General features: G+C 36.4%; 2 protein-coding genes across 3 annotated transcripts in view; one reads left to right on the top strand and one right to left on the bottom strand.

Annotated features, from left to right (window-relative positions):
* Positions 1–4,886, top strand: part of LOC116290105 (b(0,+)-type amino acid transporter 1-like) — a 12,069-nt gene extending 7,183 nt beyond the window's left edge. Inside the window, exons 8-12 of the mRNA XM_089033815.1 lie at positions 1,369–1,466; positions 1,995–2,100; positions 2,379–2,534; positions 3,886–4,063; positions 4,663–4,886. Coding sequence (XP_088889941.1) covers positions 1,369–1,466; positions 1,995–2,100; positions 2,379–2,534; positions 3,886–4,063; positions 4,663–4,736 — 612 coding nt within the window. The 3' untranslated portion in view covers positions 4,737–4,886. The remainder of the gene's footprint in view (positions 1–1,368; positions 1,467–1,994; positions 2,101–2,378; positions 2,535–3,885; positions 4,064–4,662) is intronic.
* LOC116303066 (glutathione synthetase-like) lies at positions 2,428–22,050 on the bottom strand. Of its 2 annotated transcripts, XM_089033814.1 has the most exons (14): positions 21,468–22,050; positions 19,457–19,532; positions 17,728–17,894; positions 16,667–16,715; positions 14,860–14,933; positions 14,091–14,171; positions 13,252–13,332; positions 12,684–12,753; positions 12,221–12,342; positions 11,504–11,573; positions 10,805–10,886; positions 8,399–8,579; positions 7,742–7,876; positions 2,428–2,489 (listed from the first exon to the last, which is right to left on the bottom strand). In XM_089033814.1, exons 1-13 carry the CDS (start codon positions 21,737–21,739, stop codon positions 7,753–7,755), a joined length of 1,449 nt encoding a protein of 482 aa, XP_088889940.1. In that variant the 5' UTR covers positions 21,740–22,050; the 3' UTR covers positions 2,428–2,489; positions 7,742–7,752. The 2 variants fall into 2 exon arrangements, with proteins under 2 accessions (XP_088889940.1, XP_088889939.1); XM_089033813.1 differs by lacking the exon at positions 2,428–2,489 and having other exon boundaries at positions 6,233–7,876.

Below are 22,050 nucleotides of genomic sequence, written 5' to 3'. Positions count from 1 at the left end.
ATTTTAACATAACAATGTTTGGTTATCCATATGCAGAATTTAGGTTTTCATAAGAACCTTATTTTTACCGCAATGAAATTAAGAAAATAAATGATTTGGTAGCATCGGAGAGAAAATTTTCTCTCAACAACACAAATTTAAAGCTCATTTGTATAATCATACTAGTTCCTTGGTGCAATTTTACATGCCATTCAATATTTAAATAAACTATCTGTAGAAAGATAAAATTATAAATGAAAGTCTTCTTTTGTTTGGCGTTGGGACCCCGCGATAGGAGGCGAACAAAGCTGCATTTTTCTTGAACGAAAAACATACGATAGTTGGTTAAAGAGAACCGAATTGTTAAAGATTTACAAAGCTAAATAAAGGACGAATATTTGTTGTAATATTTGCTCTCCGGATTATATTTCACAGCATTAAAATCAATTAAGCTTATCTATAGAAGTATTAAAAGTTTTGAGAGAAATTGTTTGATTTGTCGATACCAATTCTTGTCATAAACTGAATAATGATATACGACTGTTTGCTAAAAAACACACACCTGACTTCTTGCAGAACACTTCTTGATCCACCTTTGACTAAGTTTTTTTTAATTTTTTGTTGGTAATTAGCCCTAAAGCTACTTTTTCTGTGCATTTGAGAGCCGCATTTGCGAGTAGTTTTGCTTTGATATCAAGCGGGATTCCTGTGTTGTGTACACGGACGGACGGACGGAAGTGACGTTAGGCAAGCCATGAAAAATCAACTCGAAAGTTTACAATTTTTTCTTAAGTATGGTGCTCCGCTATAATTCATTAATTACTTTGTTTTAACTAATGCCAAGCGCTTATTAGTAACGTTTTTTTTTTCATTTTGGTGGCCAAAAAATCTATAATTTTTAGGAGAAAAAAGACAACTCAGCTTTGCAAATTTGTTCAATTCTGATTGGCTAAAAAATGTTCTCAGATCAGTTCGACAACCCGTGCTTTTAATTTGAAAGAAAATTTTGCACGAGTCTGAAAAACTGAAGATAACGTGCGCAAGCATTTGGGTTATTTTAGCAGTGATCTTGTGAGATGTTATTGCGGCTGAAGTAATGTCGCCATTTTAGTACTGTGAAAGTACTGTGATTTTACTATCATATAAACGTACGCTATTTATATACACTGTCGTTGTTACTATCCAATCACAAAACATAGATAGGGTGCAGTATAGGGCTATGATATATAACAAAAATGCTATAAACATACTTTTCCCAAAACTTAATCTTAACATACAAGGAATTCCTCGTATGTCGGCAAATTACTTACTATCAATCAAATACATAATTGCATTATTGGTCATTAAAATCTTTTTTTTTTCTTTTGTCATGAATTGGCTCTATTTCAGGCCGTAGTTCAACGTGTGTACGGTTTCCAAGTGGCATGGATCGTACCCGTGTTAGTAGCGTGTTCTATTTTTGGCTCTTCAAATGGGAGTTATTTCTCTTCAGCAAGTTAAGTATATACAATTTTGTAAATATACAATGTGTGAGTAGAGACATTGAGTAGTGATAGTCAGAACACCTCGTCAGACTCATAGTGATCTTTTTTTTTTTTTTTCTTTTAATTTAATTTAATTTTATTACTTATCATTTTCATTATTTTGCTATTTAACAAAATTATCACTTCACATTCTCGTACCCAGACCTTTCTCAATCAGAAGGGTCTGGGTACGAGAAAGATTACTTTAACACTTTTAATAGATAAATTAAAGTTTACTTCTAATTAGAATTTCAGCAAATTAGTTGTGGTTGCTATTTAGTAGTTCAACATCTTGTATGTAGATCTTGTTATTCAATTCGTTAAATTCCAAGAGTGGTTTTTTTTAAATCTCCTTAAATTTTCTAATATTAATTATGATTGCTAAATTATAATTATGGGGAGAAGTTGCTCTCTATTATATAATATGAATATAGCCGTTGTGCATATTGATCTTCTTTAAAATGGGTCATCATTTTTGTTCTTCAATCTCTTTCTCCACAGGGTGACGCTGTCTGCAGCTCGCGAAGGTCATCTTCCAGCAGTCCTGGCCATGATTCACACCAACAAGAGAACACCTATTCCTGCTTTGCTGTTATCAGTATGAATAGTTAACATATTAATTCAGGACTGAGATTTTGTAGAGAGAAAACGGTCTCCATCCTCCTGTTAGTTCTCCTTGCTTTGATCCTCGTGCCAAAGTCCTTAGGAATGTTATTGTTCTGTTGCCCAGTCGAGCGTCTACAGGCAAACACAATCTCCTATTAGTTCTCCTTGCTTTGAGCCTCGTGCCAAAGTCCTTGGGAATGTTATTGCTTCATGAGCGTATAAACTTTTCAAGTCGTACTTGCAATTTCTTCATATTTCTTTTGCTTGTAGACTATCACGGCATGCTTATTCCTGATACCAAAAACTAGTACCGTTCAGAATTTGATGAAAGTCTTCAGCGCTGCTACATGGCTGACTCACATATTGACGCTGATTGGTTTGCTGTGGACGAGATACAAAAGACCTGATTTACCAAGACCTTTTAAGGTAAGAGAGATTTGAATGTATATGTTCAGGGATGTCCAAGGAATCCTTTGGCAAAAACTATAGGAAAGACCGTGTGTTACAATAGGACGTTTGCATGATCTGCTACCAGACTCCCTTGCACACTTTCTTTTGTTCAGTTAATTGTCCTATTTCATAATGACGTCACATGAAAACAAGCTTTTGTCTTAACGCTAGGGATCATGGTCGCTGGATGGGGATTGGATGGCAAAAACACATCTTTAGGTGGAACCAAACTAATTCAGAGCGAATTTTGGACAATTTTATTCTCGCTCGCTTCGCAAAACAAATGCGTCAATTTAACTGTATTTTTCATATAATGTACTTTAATTATCCTAGATTCTAACAGTGTACTTTATTTTAAGATTTTTTAAATGTTTAACCTATTACGGCCGAAAATCAAACAGTGCTATTTTTAGTTTTTGGCTTTTTTCTCCTCATCCCCAGGTATGATTTTTCTGAAATTTTCGGAATCTTATCATCTAGCACTATTGCAGCCTGTGTATAAATTTGGATGGAAAGTCTTGGGCAGAAAAAAAGTTATGACGCCGCTTGAAAATTCGATCCAAAATTTGAAGCATATAAGACACCGCGCTGTAGAAACACCACCATTGAATGAATTGCCTTGAAGTTTTTCCATATCTATTTCCAAGTATTACGGATGAGCCTTACGAAAAATCAGCATCAAATCTTTTACTAATTGTCGTTGTAAACCTCAAATATTAGAGTTTTGCTAAAAATCACATTCTCGCCTTTTTCTTCGAAACGGCTCCAAGTTTTTTCTTTAAACTTCCTACATCAATAGACCAGAGCTTTATCTAGATGGTAGTGAAATTTCTACAGCTCGTCCTATCCACATTTTTCAAAATTTCTATCATTTTAGCCGATGTAAACAAACCGTGACGTCATTATGGAATAGAGCAATTAGCACCCATTTTCTTACTATTCTCATGAGGGAATGCAAATTTAAATAAGAAAGAAAATTCGAGGAGCATCTTGGTAGTGGGAGTGAAATGACGCCATCATGCAAGCGTCCTATTACATTGCTAAACCTAGTTTCTTCTACCGTTAAAAATGGCTCGTTTCTACCATCGATGTAATCATCGCTGGGACTAGCTAAATTGCAAATCTTTTTTTTTTTTTTTTTTGTCACTGAAATAAAAGGCACTTCATTATTTCTTTCATTACCATCAGGAACATTGGCTACTATGAATAGTCTTAGCTTAGATGGTGTGTCTCAACAATTAACAATATTAAAGGAACGACAAAACATTCCTTACTTGTATTCAGATATTGCGAACTATAACAATCCTTTATTAATCTCTCGCCGCAGCTTCCAATCTTCATCCCCGTGTTGTTTCTCTTCATTTCTCTGTACCTCACCATCACACCGTTCGTCGACGCACCAGTGGAGACGTCAATTCCTCTTGTGTTTATATTTCTTGGAATTCCTATGTACTATTTCTTTATTTACTTCAAAGCAACACCTCGATGCATCGTGATTTGTTTTGGTAAGCAGTAATATTTCCTTGCCACTTATTAGTGGCTATTTAGAGGTTAGAGACTGTTGTAAGTGTTTCGTTTACAAATACACGCGCGGATCGCACAATCAACGAAAAATCTCCTAATACTGCAAGTGACGGAGCAAAACACAAACTTTAAGTTCTTAACCCTTTTAATATTCAATCTGAGCTCACTACAATACACGACTTTTGACGATGACAGACAAAAAATATGAGCAAAAATATCAATATCACGACTAAATTGAATGAAATAAACGTAATTAAGAGGTCCAAAATTAGTTAAATACATCGCAAAAACTTCTTTTTTTACAAACAGTTTCATTTAATATTTGAAGAAAACTCTGACAAAGCTAACCACACAGCACAAATACGTGACGTCCAAGTTAAAGCTGTGTGTTTTCGTATTTCAAAACATCGTAAAACACCCAAAATTTCAAATCGCTAAATCTTTCAATGGCACAAATCGTTATGTGTCATTGTCATCTTATCTCCAAACAAAGCAAAATCAAGCGCGCGCTTGGATTTTGGACAGTAAATAAATATTTGATATCAATTTATGATAATCTATTGATCTATATTTGTTTTAGAATGGATTTCCTTCAAGACACAGCAAATGTTGAACGTCAAGTGTTCAGGCATTTCCAAGGAAATAAATGAATGATTTCTGTGCGAAATGGATGGGTACCCTGTGTTATTTATCAAATGACCCCATAAACACGAAGTGTGAGAAAGTGACAGAGAGCGAGTGTTGTCAATGTTATCGAATGAATCAAAGATTAAAACGTCGTAGTTAATTTTAATGAAAATCAAAGCGAAGAAGTTGAGCTCTTTTTGTTCATAATGTGTAAATCACTCAATCAGATACCCAAGCCAACTGTTGCTGCCAGTCTGGCAATGAGTAAAAAAAGATAAGCCTAATATATGGAACGATCAGGGCGCTAATTAGGTAGGGCGGCGGAACGGGCTGGCCGAGCAAAAAAATGTGTGATGCGGGGGACTGGGGATGAGTTTCCTTTTGTTTTCGGCCAAATCGATCAACATGATGGCGGGCAATAGTTTGGAGCCTATTTTGTGCGACTTTGACCAAGATTTTCTGGAATTACGATACCGATGATGATAACCATTAACCTGAACAGGACGATTAAATGATTCAAGAAAAGGACATGGATAAGAAAGAAGGTTTCCTTCTCACGAACGTTACAAAACATTCCCTTTCTTATTTGAGAGATTAAGTCTTCCAGAATCGAACATCATTGAACATGAAAGATCTCTTGATATAACAGTGACCAACAATGCGTCCAAGGAATCGCTCATTTTCTGAAAATTGATTCTTATCAGTCATATTTGCCCACTGTACTAAGATATTGTAGTAAATTTTACATAGACGTACACAAAAATTACACAGTTAGCAAATTAAAAAAATCGTAACAACTTTATATCATAATATATCAATTCAAAAATCTACCATTTGAAAGATGATTCATGATAATATAGCATATATGAATCTTGGAAAGGAGATTTAAGTTTTTATTGGAAATTTCCTAAGCGCGCTTTTTTCTACTCTATTTAACCGTATGCCTCAGCAGTTTACGAAAAAAATCGAAAGCTTTTTTCCATATGAGAACACTTCAAAAAGACAAAATCTACTTCATGTATTATCACTAAAAGTGATTGACTAGGAGGATTTAAACATTAAGCCTTGAATGTCGCGGTTTTTTTGCCTAATTAGCGCCCTGGTAACGATGGCAACGGCGTAGGTATTGCGACATCGATGGTGGATTGACAGAGTGGCCCTTAGGAGTTGATCTTTGCGGAGGATCCGGGAAGCGGGGAAGACCTAGGAGCACTGGAGGACGAGCAAGCAACTCTACTCACATGCGATATGCACCGCCGAGAACGGCGGGTATTGAACTCGGGTCGCATGTGAGAGAGGCGGTAGCTCTCACCGCTAAGCCATCGGCTTAGCCCGCTTTGCTTTACAGCTTTTTGAGAATATTAAAGCTGCTTGTTATATTGATTGTGTCGCAATCATGCTCAGTACGTAGGTGCTTGCCAATCATCGAATTCTTGTATTCTTCTATTCTTTGATGTGAATGACGCTGCGTGGACCAACAAAACTCGCATCGCACGAGCCTCATTTACATAAATGAACAAAACTTTAATGGTTAACGATCTGTTTCTTTTCCTTTATTGTGAGATCTTTAGAATCTTTACGAATACTGCGTGTAAAGTACTGATAAATAAAATCATGATTGACTTAAGAATACCAAACAGGTTCAAATCAAAAAGTATCGCTAGCTGTCTTTCTGTGCTCTAAAAATATAAAAAACGTAAGGAAATGTTAATATTCTAAGAGATTCGTCTGCGATAATGTTTGAAATCTAACGAGGTTTTGGAAATTAACATTCGCATACCCTGATAATGATGTCAAGGTTTGTAAAAGCTGTCTAGTCGTATCTCATTTTGATATCAAATTAATTTTTTTTTTTGTTGCGTCAATTTATCTAGAAGTCACCTTGCATTTAATTGCACTTTACCCGTGCGGCATCGTAAGTATCTAAAAGCATCCTATCCTTTTAAGAATTTGTCAAATTTTTATCTTTCAGATTTTTTCAGATTTTTCACTTTTAGATCCGATTGAATCCGATGTGTTCGATTCGTAGAGCGGTTACTGAATTTTGAACATCTTTAAAATCGATAGCATTGAATGAAAACGACAAAAATTGACACTTTTCAGTTTTCGCAAGCTGTGTAAAATACAGCGAACTCTATACGACCTTTTTACAGAAAAAAATTGGACTTTAGAAATTTACTGCATTTTTTAAAAATATCTGGGTCGTTAGCAAACGTTTGCTAAAAGAGGTTCAATAATTATTAACTAGTTACCTTGGGGTAACTGAATGAATGGTCAACTCTTATCTAAGTTGATCGAGTAACGCGGTACCAGTTTAGAAAAGCCATTTTTATGAGAGCCGTTAAACACAGAATCTCCTGCTACGGTTTGGTCTAATTAGCGTTACAAGATACAGAGTTACGAAGATACAAAGATACAGAGTTACAAAGATAGCGAATTTCAATAAAACAGAGTTACAAGAAAATAGAAAATACAAGAAAATAGAGTTACATCGATATTGAATTACATGTAAACAGAGTATATATCGCATTTGGCTCTCGATTAAATTGAATTGATTAATTCCATTTCTAAAAGCGCGAACACATTTTTCGAAATACTGATAGAGCTTGATGATGTGATGGCAACTCGTTGACAAAGTAGAGGCTTGTAGTCAATCTCCGTTCTATAAGCTTCAAAGAACAGGCGATGGTACGCGTTTTCTGAAGCATTTCATAGGAGACCTTGACCATAGGATAAATTGCATTAGACATAAAATCGAACATACAAATCCTTATATAAAATATTTGATCCAATTTTCAATGCCATTTCTCCTTTTTGGCTTTTTATGGGCTATAACTCCTAATATCGAAGAGCTCTTTTCGTTTGTGATGTTCATTTTGACACAGCTGCTCTTTTTAATGGAGTTAGGTCACGTGACCTGTTAGTGCAAGTCAGTCCTCTATTAAAAACGTACATTTATATCATTACGTTTCTTCGCACGGTTACATTCGCTTCGTTAAGCAGACTACCTCTTTAAAAAACTACATATTTACCTAGACATGTTTCAAAATAGATATGGACTGTCATAGTTTGCTATTCCAGAAGAAACATTTCCATCGTCATACTTGTTGCTTTTCGTACGCATTGTGTGCCCTACTTCTCTGTTAGCAGTTAGTTTTTCCCCATCGCTGTTAAAAAAAAAAAAAAAAAAAAGCTGTTAATTAGGGATCGACATAGGTCACTTGACTCTAGAATGATAAAGTATAGCATTATTCTTGTCTATTCTCGTAGTTTAAGACGATTAGGGAGGTTAAGCTGAATATGTTTGAGTTAGGCCTGAATCCTACGAGCAACGCAAATGCAAGCAAGTTGTTAAAGTACGCATGCGCACACAAGTAATTGCGTCACTGCAGTTCAAGTGTAATTTTGCTATTCATTCGCGCATGGGCATTTGCGGTACTTCGTTCGTGTGAACCAGGCTTTTTAAAGTATACACAAAATTACAAAGAATAAATAACTGGAAACGTCCTTGATACTGCTGAAGCCTGAAAAAAATACAGGCTTAGACATACGACATTATCTATTCTTATTTACAAAATTATGGACATGAGATCTATTGCTTACACGATGTAGGCATTCGGACCATTTAATGTTTTAAGTAAAAAGCACTCTTTAATATTATAGCTAAAGAAAAGGTATTTTGAACTTACGCAATGTATACCCCGACAACGCTGAATTCAGGGACAACATCAGTAAAAACAGGTTCGCTATTTTCTGGACGCACAATGTAGTTCTTCACTGAAGGACTTCGTATTTTGTCCATTAGAATAAACTGCGATCTGTCTTCCTGGCTTAGCGCAGTCTTGATGTCTTCACCAAATTTATTGTGCCCTATTGATTGATAATAGAAAATGTTTTTATCTTGGGCGTAATGTTTTCCCATTTTTGACCACGTGTCATTTTAAAAAGTGATCGTTTGTTTGTTTCATGGTTTCGTTTTAAAAGACACGTAAATATGGATACAACGCAAACAAAGAATCTTATTCTCTAAGAAATGATACGTGGTCTGAAATGGGAAAACATTATTCACAAGCTGAATAGGACTATGCACATTTGTACACGCGGTAAAATAAATTGCCCATCTTTAGTGAGTTTACAATAAGCAATTATTGGATGAGGTTGAGCATGATATCGTAAATTATCTTGATAATTTACGATATTATGCGATAACAGAAGTCAATAATTGCTTTATTATACATTTTGTGTACTAAAAAAATTAACATGAACTTTAAATCATAGAGACAAGAATTATAAACGCCATGATGTCGCGTGAAAAATGCAAAATTCTTAATTCAGAAATATTTCGAGAATTCTTCATAAAATATATGAAAATAAGTTAAGGATTCCTTAAATAATTGTTTTTGTACATAATTCTGGAAATAAATACACATAATGAATAAAAACAAAGTTACCACAGCGTGACCTTGAATGAACTTGACATGATAAATGTATTATCTGTAGGAAAACCTACACATAATACATTTATCATGTCGAGTTCACACGATATCGGGGATTGGCTGAGGGCTCTCGACCAATCAGAATTGAGATACTTAGTAAAATGTATAATAATACAAATTGAAGCAACAGAATCGCGCTAACCTTCCTTCGAGAAGTACTTTATATTGTTTTGTTTTTTTTTCCTTTTGTTGTTGTCGTTATTTTTGTTTTTTGTTTGTTTGTTTGTTTTGTTTTTTGTTTTATGCTGTACAGCACGCTTCTAGGACTGTTTAACCATTGGCAAGTAAGGAAGTGGATTGAGGTAATCTGCAGCACAAGCAAAAACAAATCCCTAACCAACACATCAAAATATTGCCACCTAATTCCACGATTAACCCCGTCAGTAAACCTTTTTGTAACATTTTTTAGAGTGCATAACATATATATATGATACACAGCCAAAGATATATTTTCTAGTTGCACTGAGTAACATATATCATAGTGACTGGTTCACAGACATATGGTGACTGTGCATTCTATTTGAATTTCATATATCCATGATACAAAGCCAAAGATATATATTGTCTAGTTGCACTGAGTAACATATATCATAGTGACTGGTTCACAGACATATGGTGACTGTGCATTCTATTTGAATTTCATATATCCATGATACACAGCCAAAGATATATATTGTCTAGTTGCACTGAGTAACATATATCATAGTGACTGGTTCACAGACATATGGTGACTGTGCATTCTATTTGAATTTCATATATCCATGATACAAAGCCAAAGATATATATTGTCTAGTTGCACTGAGTAACATATATCATAGTGACTGGTTCACAGACATATGGTGACTGTGCACTCTATTTGAATTTCATATATCCATGATACAAAGCCAAAGATATATATTGTCTAGTTGCACTGAGTAACATATATCATAGTGACTGGTTCACAGACATATGGTGACTGTGCACTCTATTTGAATTTCATATATCCATGATACAAAGCCAAAGAATATATATATTGTCTAGTTGCACTGAATAACATATATCATAGTGACTGGTTCACAGACATATGGTGACTGTGCACTCTATCTGAATTTTGACTGGGCACTCCATTTTCAAGTTGTCGGGCCTTTTTTAGGGATAGCCTCGATTTTGTATAGAATATTACACAATATGTTCCATTGATGATCCGTGGAATTTCATCAAAGCGTTGTATTTGTGAATATTTAGACACTAGTAAGAAGTTAACCCTGAGTAAATGAGTCTTTAATCAAGGAACACAGCAAACTGGAACTCGAAAAAGGTCTATAGAGGCTTTGCACCATCACGTGATGGCAGCCATGACATGAACATCAGCAGAGTCGTTCTTCCCTGGAAACCTGAATCCTTTCGCATGTAAATCACATTAGACCAGATTCAATTGTTTCTGCCTCCTGTCATGGCTGCCATCACGTGATGGTGCAAAGCCTCTATGACAACCAAGAAAGAGTTGTGCGTTTCTTTCGCATTATTGTTACTAATTACCCAATATTGTCATCAGTAAGCTCTTAGATAGAGGCTAATTCATTATCGTTGAATATTCGAGTTCCTAGAAGAGTATCTTACCTCCTCCTTCTCTCTGAGGCTTGAGAACAAACTTATCTGGATCTTCGAGTGCCATTTTGACAGTCTGATCACCTTCTGGACCCTACATGGAAATAAATATTATAATTACAAGCCAATGATACTGTTGGGACAAGTGTATATCGGTACACTTATTACAATGGTTAACTCTCTCGAATTTAAAAATGCTGTAGGAGCAGTCAGGCATTCTGAAATAAAATAAATAAATAAAACTTGTCTATCTCCGACATGCTTAAGCTATTTATCGTCACTCAAAGCTAATAACTTTCCTATTTTTTACAGAGTTTGACTGATAATAAATAAATTTTGGACGCCATTATGCATAACGATCTTGCTGATGAAGGTTTTAGTTGCGAAGCCGAAACGTCCAATAAGTTTAGCCACCCGGTTAGCTCAGTTGGTAAGAGCGTCGGTCTGTTGCGCGGGAGGTCGTGGTTCAAGCCTTGGCCGGACCAACACCCAGGGTCTAGACCTTCACGTAGCTTGGATGACCAAGTTAATAATGGTCCGTTCCCTAATTAACTAGAGACGTTAACAGAGGACCACAAGTTTATCAGTTGAATTGCTGTCAAGTGTTATCTTCTATGAACAAATTTATTTTGTTATAGAGATTTGAAGTCAGAGAACTCTTAAAGACTCGGTCTCCCACTGAGGAATGCAAGACTATAGAAGATGTCTTACCTCATCTAGAGAATAAAGGCCAGTGAATGTCCTCCTAAGTCGCTGTACAGCAGCCTTATCTGATATGTATCTGGTAATTAAGGTAAAGGCAATTTATAAGCAAGCGTTATTCATGAGCAGAGGTAGGGGTGGGCTTGTGGAGCCTCGGTCCCTCCCTTCATCTTTATTATTTTACATTTTATGAGTGGAGGACTTTACGGGCTGCATATTAAGGCGCTATTAGCAACCGTGCAGCTTATAAACATGAGTGATTTGTTAGTACATTAGTGTTATGCCTCCAGACAGGGATAGGCTGTTGAACTGGGAGACAATCCCCTACACTTACACGAATAATTCAACAGGTTCTCTTTTGTCTTCCAAGGCCTAACCATTTGCGGATGTAATTACAAAGACAGCACCTTCTCCTCAGTTATTTTAAGACCCTGAGTGTTAGTCGGCCGAGGCTTGAACCACGACCTCCTGCACAACAGACCGACGCTCTTACCAACTGAGCTTACCGGGTGGAGGAGTATCTATAAATTTCGAATTGTACGAGAAGATCGTGCGATTGCCTGTTTATAATACGCTTAACAAAATTGAGCAACTTAAATGGGACTCTGACAGAGTACACTTTTAACGATTTGATTGTACTCCTCTTGTCCAATCAGAATCGAGTAATTTTGTTGAGTGTAATATAATGAATCTAATAGTATTTTTTTCTATAAATTCATTTCATACTTTTCAACCACTCCAGGTTTTGCCAAGACTTGCTGGATTTTCTTCGTCCCTACTAACTGACTTGCAATAGTTGGGCATTTGATAGCTAGAGATCTCTCTATGAGAAGCCTTGCAGACCAAGCCTTACAAGAAAGTAAATAATAAACATTAAAATGTTGTTTGGAGCGCACGCATGCTTTATGAGACCACACAGAACCTGCTACGCGTCGTGCTTCTCCTAACACTTCTCTTGTGTTCTGCCAGCCCCCATGTGCTTTATAGCTGCACACAGCACGCGCGCGCGTTTTCTATTTCGAACTTATCACACTTTTGACAAACTTTTTTATCTTTTTTTAAATTTTAATTCTATTTATTTCTGTTTTTAATTCCTTTTCACGACTAGATGGTAAGTCTGTAAGTTTAAATCGCTATATAACTGTGCTAGTTTCGTGGTAGATTGATAGTTGAATGGACTTAGACTTACATCTTCTGATTTGTATTCTCCTGGAACTATACCATATCTATGATATACTACAGCAACTTCCTGGCCTTCCCTGTAAAAATAGTTAAAATGAGTGTAATATTAAGATAACGCGATCTTAAATAGACAGTCGTGTCATTCAAATCGGTCCTAAGGACATCGGGTAGATGATGATACCTTTAAGGCTAGAAGTAGCAATTTGTTGCGGCGTTTGATTATGCAACAACCTATTGATTAAAAAAAGGCAAATTTGCTTGAAACGATTGCTGTATTGCAAAGGGTGCCAGGTTAGTTCAACATGTTCATTCAATGCAATGTTGCATTTCCATTATTGCGTAAAAAAATGCGCTTACCATGCCTTGCATCATGATCATGTTTTCGAGTCTTTAGAATTTTTATCGAATCTTGTTAAACTATATAGTCACTGCTAGGCGTTTTAGTCAAATTTGTCTTAAGAATTTCAAACATGCTTTTCGTAACTGAAGTTTTGCATTTAAGTAAAGTCCATAAGTTCTGACTTTGTCAACCAACCATTTTTTGACTGCTCGTCTTTTTGTTCATACATACTTACACGAAAAGCTTCTTGTCAACTAATTTGGCGGTTTTGTGCACCTCTTCGTACGTTCTTCTAATTAGCTTAATCCTTGGAACTCTATAGAAATATAGTTAGGTTATCAAATAGTATTATAAGGACGTCCCATAATCATCACCGGTTGTTTATGGACGATTTTTATTTAGCTCATGTTTCACCTTCCACCTATTTTGACGAAAGTGTCTCGAATAGTATGAAAAAAAGAGTTCACATACACTCAATTGAAGAATCGTTGTCGGGTTCAGAAACATAGAACATAGAAACTGAGACGGAAATTGCATATGGGAAGTACGTTAATTAGATGCACGCTGTGACATGCGACCCGTGGCATCATCCACTGTTTTTAATACGTGTTTGGCATTCTAAACCGACTGCATGGATGGCGCAAATGAATAAATTATAATATAATTATGTCATTTCCCATGTGCCATTTCGGTCTCAGCTTTTATGTTCTATGTTTCTGAACCCGACAACGATTGTTCAATTGAGTGTATATGGTTTATGTGAACATCAGTGTAGCTTATTAGCAACAATTGTGAGTGTGGCAATTCTTTGTATTCAAACGTTTATCTCTCTCTCTGTTTTAGGTATCCTTTTTAAAGATGACGATATTTCATTATTTACGTGCACACAGTAATTTATTTAACTTGTGTAGTGGTTATGCTGATGGTTATGGTGATGAGGGTAGTGGTGGTGATGGTGGTGTAGATGGTAGTGATAGTGTTATAGTACGTGATGGGAGTAACAAAAATCTCGATATTGTCGGGGAAAACTAGAGATAAAATATATTAATTATAGATATCACTAAAACTAATAACCTTTCGTGCAGGTAGTACTCCGTTAATGTTTGGTCGTACTTTGCCACGTCCTCGTGAAACGTTGGCATCAATATGATTGCGCTGGGGGGAAATAATGATAATACACTTTAGCAATTGGTGGGTTACAAGCATTCCCAAGAGAGTTAAAAGACAAAAACATGGCGGCCATTGTTGTGTTATAACAATGCATACTAATGAGAAATCTTTGTTAAATGGCACCAATCTCCCCCTAGAGGCCGCGATGACGTAATAACGTACAATCGTAGAATACGAAAAGGTATGAACGTACTTAGGCATAGGCTTGATTCAGCATCAAATGAAAATACTAAATAAATTCAACTACCAGCAGTACAGTACTAGTGAAGCAAATAGGGAGCTTAAGCATCGACGACGACGATCGACCGGAAGGCACTATTTTTTTTATTTTATTTTTTTATTTTATTTTTTTATTTTATTTTATTTTACTCTTTTTATATGTGTACGAAGTTAGGGACTGCGCAATGATTTTCTGAAGGGGAGGGAGAATTGGTTCTGAAATGAGCAAAGTAGACCTTAAAGTGAAGTTAAGCCCCCCTGTACTAAATGTAAAATAACTTCTTACCCCTCCCCGTTTTAGCATAAAATTACTCCCCCCCCCCCCTCCCCCGCCCCAACAGAATTTCCACGGGCCTTTACTGAAACACGTGAATATTCTACACAAATTAAATTAACGTTGAGCAATAGGCAATTCAAAATTAGGATATTTATAATTAACAAGGTTATTTATTACCTTTTGGATCCGTATATCTCCCATGCTTCAGCCAGGATTTCACCTATTCCACTCACTGCTGTATTATTAGGAATCTGTTTAGAAAAACACAGTATTACAAAACTTAAAGCAGAAATGTTTTATTGACGATCACAGCCGCCATGTTGGATGAATTTAACAAAAGATTCTTCATTAGTCTCTTTTGTTATGTCATCCAACATGGCAGCCGTGTCTTTTGTTATTTCCGATTCCCTTGTGAATGATTGAAAACCAGCAATTGAGCCACATTACGGGGTCGTTATGATACCATTATCGAGCTTCCAGGAAGAACGTAAAGAAAACTAAAATTGACGGACTATAATAAAATAAAATTTAAAGTGCTAGTCTTACGAAATTATTAATGACGAAAAAAATCCCCGATTTTCTATATGCTCAAATAGGTTATATTGCTCACCAATAAACAATAATTGGTTCCGAAAATTGTTAAAAGCTCGTCCACCATTTCTATGAGCAGCGATTTTGTCGTTGCATTTCAATTTAAGTGTGACGTCATACGCGTAACTGCCATCCTTTTTATCCACACTGACTCTACAGCATTCTCTGTAATAAGGCATGACTTGGTTTTAGGCTTGTTTTTAAATCAAAAATAGTCGAAATTTGATTGCAATTACACATTGTGAAAAGCCGCGAATTTTGAAGGGAGGCGCGTATGACGTTACGTCCTTGGAATCACTAAAAGTTGCCAGGAACGCAATCGCTTAATGGCGGACTCAAACGACCAAACTTTACGCGCTAAATAAAACATCTTCCCAGTCTCGTGTCGAAAAAGAATTTGGACAGTAAGCTAAATTACATATCTAGTTTTATATGGTACAATTTCCAGGGATGGTGTTGTTTTCGTAAGACTAGCACTAGGGCTAGAGCACATAAAAAAATTGGCATTAAAGGGGGCCACTAAGCAAAAACGTTTTAGCTATGTAGAACATTAAATAAATATATATATATATATTTAAGAAATCTGTGAATCAATTTTCCGTAAAATAGTGCTCAATACATCGATAGAAGTAGAGCAGAATATTTGTTTGAGAAGAAAAAGTCAAGACAACATTTTCCCCGACAAGCCTGTTTCGTGAATTGCTTCACTCTTCAGGGGATTTAATGATAAGAATATTCGTTACTATCATTTATATAGAAAAAGTATACATAATTAATTAGTGGATGTAGTTTAGCTGTTGCGTAATAATGCTTTGTTTCTGTGGCGGCATGAAGATACAAGTTCGTTGCGCTTATTTAATGATGAGAGTTCCGGTCGATAAATTATTAGAAACTTTTCTTTAAGACAAAGGTTACATCTTTTGCTGGAGCTGTTGTAGGCGGAGCTTGAAGATAGGACGCGCCATAAAATGGAGCAGCTGATATTACCGTTCTTGAGAGTCCAGATGTATTTGCTGAGTTCAGTCGAGTTTTTATGTTGTTCGTGGCGGAATGAGGCGGTGTGGTTTCTGTATCTTGTTTTGAAGTCGTTTTCTGTGAGTCCTATGTATGTTGCGGTAGTGTTGTTGTCCTTTCTTGTGACGGTGGCTTGGTATACAACTGATGATTGGAGGCAGTTGCCATTAAGCGGGCAATTGTTCTTTTGTCGGCAGTTGCATGTTTTCTTGTCCTTTGTGTTGTTTGCGGTGTCGTTGTCGTCTCTCGGTGGATGTAAAATGCGCTTGTTATGATTGTCAATGATTTGTTTGGCATTGTTCATGCACCATCAAGATCAGTTACAGCGGAAGAATGCAGGCAAAATAGAATGAAAATAGAAAATCTTCTCGCCAAATACCTTTTGAGATATAACTGAAAAATCTTGATTTAGCATCCCAACAAGATAACTGAAATCAAAGACTAGAAAAATAAGTCGGTAAAAAAACACAAAAAAGCACCATCACCAACATCATCACCATCATCATCACCATCATCACCACCCCCACTATCACCATCATATTGTTAGCTGCTTTCTGTTCCACTCCGTCTTTAGCTAAAAGACTTTGATGTGAGTTTGAACAAGAAATTCAAAAAAGTCACGTGACCCCACTTTTTGCACTCTAACCCCAAGTTAGGGTTAGGGACAAACAGTCTTAAAATGTGTTAGTGGAGTTATTTACCTCTAATGAGTCTCCTGTAGCAGTTTGGTGTGACTAGCTTGTTTTCAAACCTATTTTTCACTACCCCTATAAATTGTCTCAGTCATGCCTTAGATTATGCACTTTCAACTCTTAAAAGACAATGTTTTAGCATATTGTAAAAAAATCCTAGCTCCTTTTTAAGACTTCTCTTTGCACTGAAACTTTGAGGCAAGATTTTTTATGCATTCACGCTTTACTTTGAAGTGTTTAAGTGTGAATTTATTATCTTTTTATTTAAGTATTTAAAATTTTTATTACATCTGTTTTTCTTTTTAAATGAGTGACATCACAGAAATATAAATGATTAACTGGATGAGAGGGAGGGTTTGCGGGCGCCTTAGTGGAACCATGCTTTAGAGCTCTAAAATTAGATCTAATATTCCCTCATAGATAATTAATAAGTATAAAATTGAATCGTATCTCGTCACTATATATCGAGAGGAACTAGTGTAAAAGGTTCATAAGCATCTACCTTGAAACATCGTAATCCTATTATAATAGACCATTTCACAGATCCCGCGGCTCAACCTCAGCCTCGTCAGCGTGCAATATATTCTTTAGAAATTGCCTACAAGCCGTGAAATTTTTAAGTTTCAATTGTTTGTTGATTTGTAAATTCCTTTCATTACTGCGGACTGTAGTCAAATTCTAAAGAATAATTACACGCTGACGAGACTGAGGTTAAGTAACGGGATCCGTGAAATGGCCTATTGCTCACCGGTGAAGTTTTGTTAGCTGGCAGCCCGTACTGCTAGCTCCTGCCGCCATTGTGTTTATCTCAACCTGCTTGACGCTTATGTTTTCATTGCATTCTTTGACACTTTTTACAGTTGGTTTGTCACTTTCCAACATGTAGTCTGCTCGGACTATGCCAACTTCTATCGGCTGCAAATAAAGCAAAAAATAATTTAAATTTTTCTTGAATTTTTGGAATTTAAGTGAAAAATATGAAAGGTACTGACACATTTCAGCGTGCAGCTCACAGATCGACACGGACTTACATGATTCAAATGAAAATTGCAGTAATCAAAGTAGCTTACAATAGACCCTTTCACGGTTTCCGACGCCATATTGCTTGGGGGGCAAGTTTACTAAGAAGCGACGGGGAAAGAGAGACTTTTTTGGTTATATTTCCAATCTGAGATAAATTTTCGAGACCAAACTTTTTCTGTAGACGGAAAATCCTCTGTTTAATGTTTTGTGTGCTGTTTTTGAGCCGATGGAGCCAGCATAACACTGGTTCATAGAGAGACGGAGGCTTTGGGTTTTGCGAGTTTTGCGATTGACTCGATAATGCTGGTTCAATTTGACAGTAAAAAAAATCTTGCCACGACACGAATGACTCGATCGGCTCAAAACGTCACAAAACATTGAACAGAGGATTCTGCCATTCGCCATCTAACTATTCACTATAGTACATAAATACATGAATCAATGCTGAAAATTTAACCTTCCTCAAGTGGCCCAGTTAGTGTCTCCGTACAAATATTCACCTGAGACCCCCCACCCCCCTTCAAAAAAAGCCTGCATCCGCCCTTGCAACGGTAAAGTAAAGAATGCACAACTTCAACAATACAAATACTTTGAAATTCCATGGACGTTCAATGGAACACATGAATATTCTGCAGAAAATCGAGGCTAACCCTGAGCAACAGAGAGGACTCGAGACTGGAGTATCAGAGCAAAGATTTTCCGACGAACACCATCCAGTCTACACCATCACCTGATTCCCAAGACTGGCAGTTTGCAGTCAAAACGACGCGATCCTTCTAAAAAAAGACCCTCAATCGTGAGACAATTGAATAAGTACGACTTATTATACAAACTGTATATATATGATAAGCACGCTTCGATTCCCATATGGTACTCTGATTTCTTTCTAGGGTTGTTGCGTTTGTTAGCGTGCTTATCTTCACGTATTTATGCCTTATTACAATTGTTCACGATGAATTGTATTTTTCATTCTAACAATCGCGTTCTTTTCTTTTATCCGTTTAATTTCGGTTAATTTTTAATTGACGAACTCTCAAATTCTAATTTGATCTCTAATGAATCAAATACTAGCTATATCGAGTGACAAATAGACCTTATTCGTGGTGTGACAATGTTTTCCCAATTCAGCGTGACAAACCGGTACCCCTGGGGGAATGAAGAGGTATTGTTTTGAAACTCGTCGGGATATCATCGTTATTCCTTTCGTATCCTTTGGGATACTCATGGATTTTTCGAAGAGTAAAAACAAAAGAAAATGAATCCCCTGGAGGTTTGACACGCTGAATTGGGAAAACATTGTCACACCACGAATAAGATCTATTCCTAGTGGAAACTGTTGAGTGGCATGAGTATGATTCGCGTAATATGATTAAACAACATCAAATAGCCTGGGAAATTTTTCTGGTATTTTACCAAACACATGTTTCTGTATGCTCCTATTTCTCGACACTAACCTGTGATATTCCCTCCTTTCTTGTTCGTTCATAGATATCGTAGATTCGACCAATGAATTCATCAGCTTTGATAGTCCTAAGTAAGTTCAAAAGAAGACTGAGAGTGTGTTTATACGATATACAGGACGAATATTTGACCTGTACGTACTGTTTACGCGGAACAGTCTCTTTAAATTTTTATCAAATACGTTCTGTTCACAAGGTAGCGGATTCAAATGTGCACCGCTAGGGGTACGAAGTTTTGTACGGATGGCTCACTCACGTATAAACGGAACCCCGGGTCTTGCTTGTCGTTGCAGGATGTATTGTATTCTGGATTAGGGTTATTTGTATATTGCAGGGTATTGTTTAGCTTCAAACTCATTGTTCTAAATTTTTTCCACTGATGTCATATATTATGATTCGATTGGGTCCCTGTGCATTCAAAATGGCGCCACAACAACACGAGTTGAAGTATTTCAATATAGTTTATAATTTGTGGCTTTTTTGTGGCTTTTGGTACGTGGAAAGTTTACACTGCTCTTCCCACTGAGATTCAAAGTAATCTCTAATTTTCTAAGACAAGGAGCTACACAGTTTTCATCCAATTTCGTGAGTAAGCTTACAGTTAAACATGGGATCGCAAAGCCTCGGGTTACAGTCTGTCGTTTCGCATATTACACATCTGTAAAATGCGAAATGACGGTTTCGCATTTTAAAGATCTGTAAAATGCGAAATCCTCGTTTCGCATTTTATTGTTTCGTTTCGTTTCGTCGTTTATGTTAAGCCGATCAAAGAAGCGGTCAGCACTGGTCAGAAGTTTAATATGACTGGCTTGTGAATCAAAAAGAAAAACTCTGACCTTCAAAAATTTAGAATGATAAGAGGCAGGGGTCAGGACCAATAGGTAGTAGTGTCTGAATGAAAATGCGATATGCATGGGTGCAACCTTAACTCATGACTAGTCAAGTCTTGCCCTTTACAATTATATATCTACAACAATGTGTTTTACCAAATTTTCTGTCTAAAATAACAGAAAGCCCAGTATAGGAAAAGAGAGAGAAGAGATAAAATAAACAAGTAAATTTAATTGACTAATTGATACATACGTTACGGAATTTCTTTTAAATATCCAAGATATTTCAGTTCAAAATGTCTCATAATTTGCTTATCAGTCGATAGTACTACGAACCAGTCACGCATTATGACTGACTAGCCATTATTCATCCTTCGAATTTCAATCTCAAGTCTTTAGTCTTGTTAAAAGCGCATTTTCTCCGATTTCCATTCGTACAAATCTATATTTGCATGTACAATTACCTTCAGACACTACTTTTTACTGTCCATGTCGGTATTTTTCTTGTTCTCGATCAATAATTGCATTGAATTTTGTGGGCACAATGAGGACAATAAATACGTGTTTTACTAACAGCTTTCTTGAAACCGAATTTTCTAAAAAGAAATCTTCGGTAATTCTCATTGCGATGTCCCATTACATGCACAAAACGATCGAATATCTATCCTGGGGCGGCAAATATTTACATATTTCGAAACAATTAGGTTATTTTAGTCGACCAAACGTAGCTGAGGCTCCAGCAAATTACAGTGTAAGTCATTATTTTGGCGGCAATGGGTGGCGGGTGTCACGCAAAAAAATAATTCCATTTTTTCTCTCTTTCTGCTTCATATTTAAATGAAATGTACCGAGACTGGATTACCAGTACTTGTCGTTTTGTTTAGTACTTCTGATTGATGATGGTCTAGGTACTAGCATAAATTCGACTATAATGATAATTATAATAAAACTTTTAACAGGCATGATGCCAACGCTAGGTTTCGTTTTCTGTCATATTTTATCCCTTATGAATTTTACCCCAAAAAAGAAAGAACACTTACCGAAATAAAAGTTACTAACTAGTGTACTAAAAATATTACTTGAACTAGAAGCTAACCCTTCAGACATGTGCATTTAAAACAAAGGTTGACGAGACTAGACACGTTTTCGAAAATTTCAAAACATCAGTTACTGACCCTTGTAGAGATTCTCTCAAGAATTCGTGGTCTTTGCTGACATTATATACCAAAAGATTTAAATCTTTCTGTACTTGCTTCACTTCATCGAAGAGCTTCTTCGGAAAAGGAGTAGGGAACAGCATAAAAGGTACGTGGTTGGATTTACCCGGCGTCTTTTTTGACTGCAGTAAAGCGCCATTCATCAACGCATAGTCTTTGGAATTTCGAACTAGGTAATTCACCCTTTCTTCAGTGAGATTTTCACTTCCAAAATGAAGCTTGAAATCCATGATGGCAGCTATCTAGTAGTTTTTTTTGTTTTTTTGTAGGTAATTTTAAAACAGCTATGAATCGAACTTACAGCTTGTGGCAGCCCAGTCGTAAAATGCTTTTGGTTTTTTGTGTGTGTTTCCCATCTCGCGAAAATTGCATTGTTGTGCAAGAGTACCCATATATGGATTTGAATGACGTGTTCATTGATTCTGGGCTCATAGATTGGCTTAGCAGCTGAGGACGTAATTCTGGGCTTCAGAGGTAATATAATAGTCCCTTTTACAGTTCTCTGCGCCATCTTGAAAGCTAGCCGTGCCTGTGCATCGAA

The sequence above is a fragment of the Actinia tenebrosa genome, unplaced genomic scaffold (genome assembly GCF_029948245.1).
Source record: "Actinia tenebrosa isolate PJP-AT-01 unplaced genomic scaffold, QUT_ActTen_1.0 PGA_scaffold2__45_contigs__length_23673736, whole genome shotgun sequence".
NCBI classification, from domain to species: Eukaryota; Metazoa; Cnidaria; class Anthozoa; order Actiniaria; family Actiniidae; genus Actinia; species Actinia tenebrosa.
The sequence above is the reverse complement of the archived record's forward strand: the minus strand, read 5'-3'. Positions and strand labels throughout refer to the sequence as shown.

Bases quoted from the DNA above. Each gene is read 5' to 3' on its own strand.
- LOC116303066 (XM_089033814.1), bottom strand. From the start codon at position 21,739: ATGGATTTCAAGCTTCATTTTGGAAGTGAAAATCTCACTGAAGAAAGG. The intron at 16,716-17,727 runs GTGAGCAATAGG...CTTTGATTTCAG, and splicing joins CAGCTAACAAAACTTCACCG to TTATCTTGTTGGGATGCTAA. The intron at 14,172-14,859 runs GTAATAAATAAC...ATTTCCCCCCAG, and splicing joins GAGATATACGGATCCAAAAG to CGCAATCATATTGATGCCAA.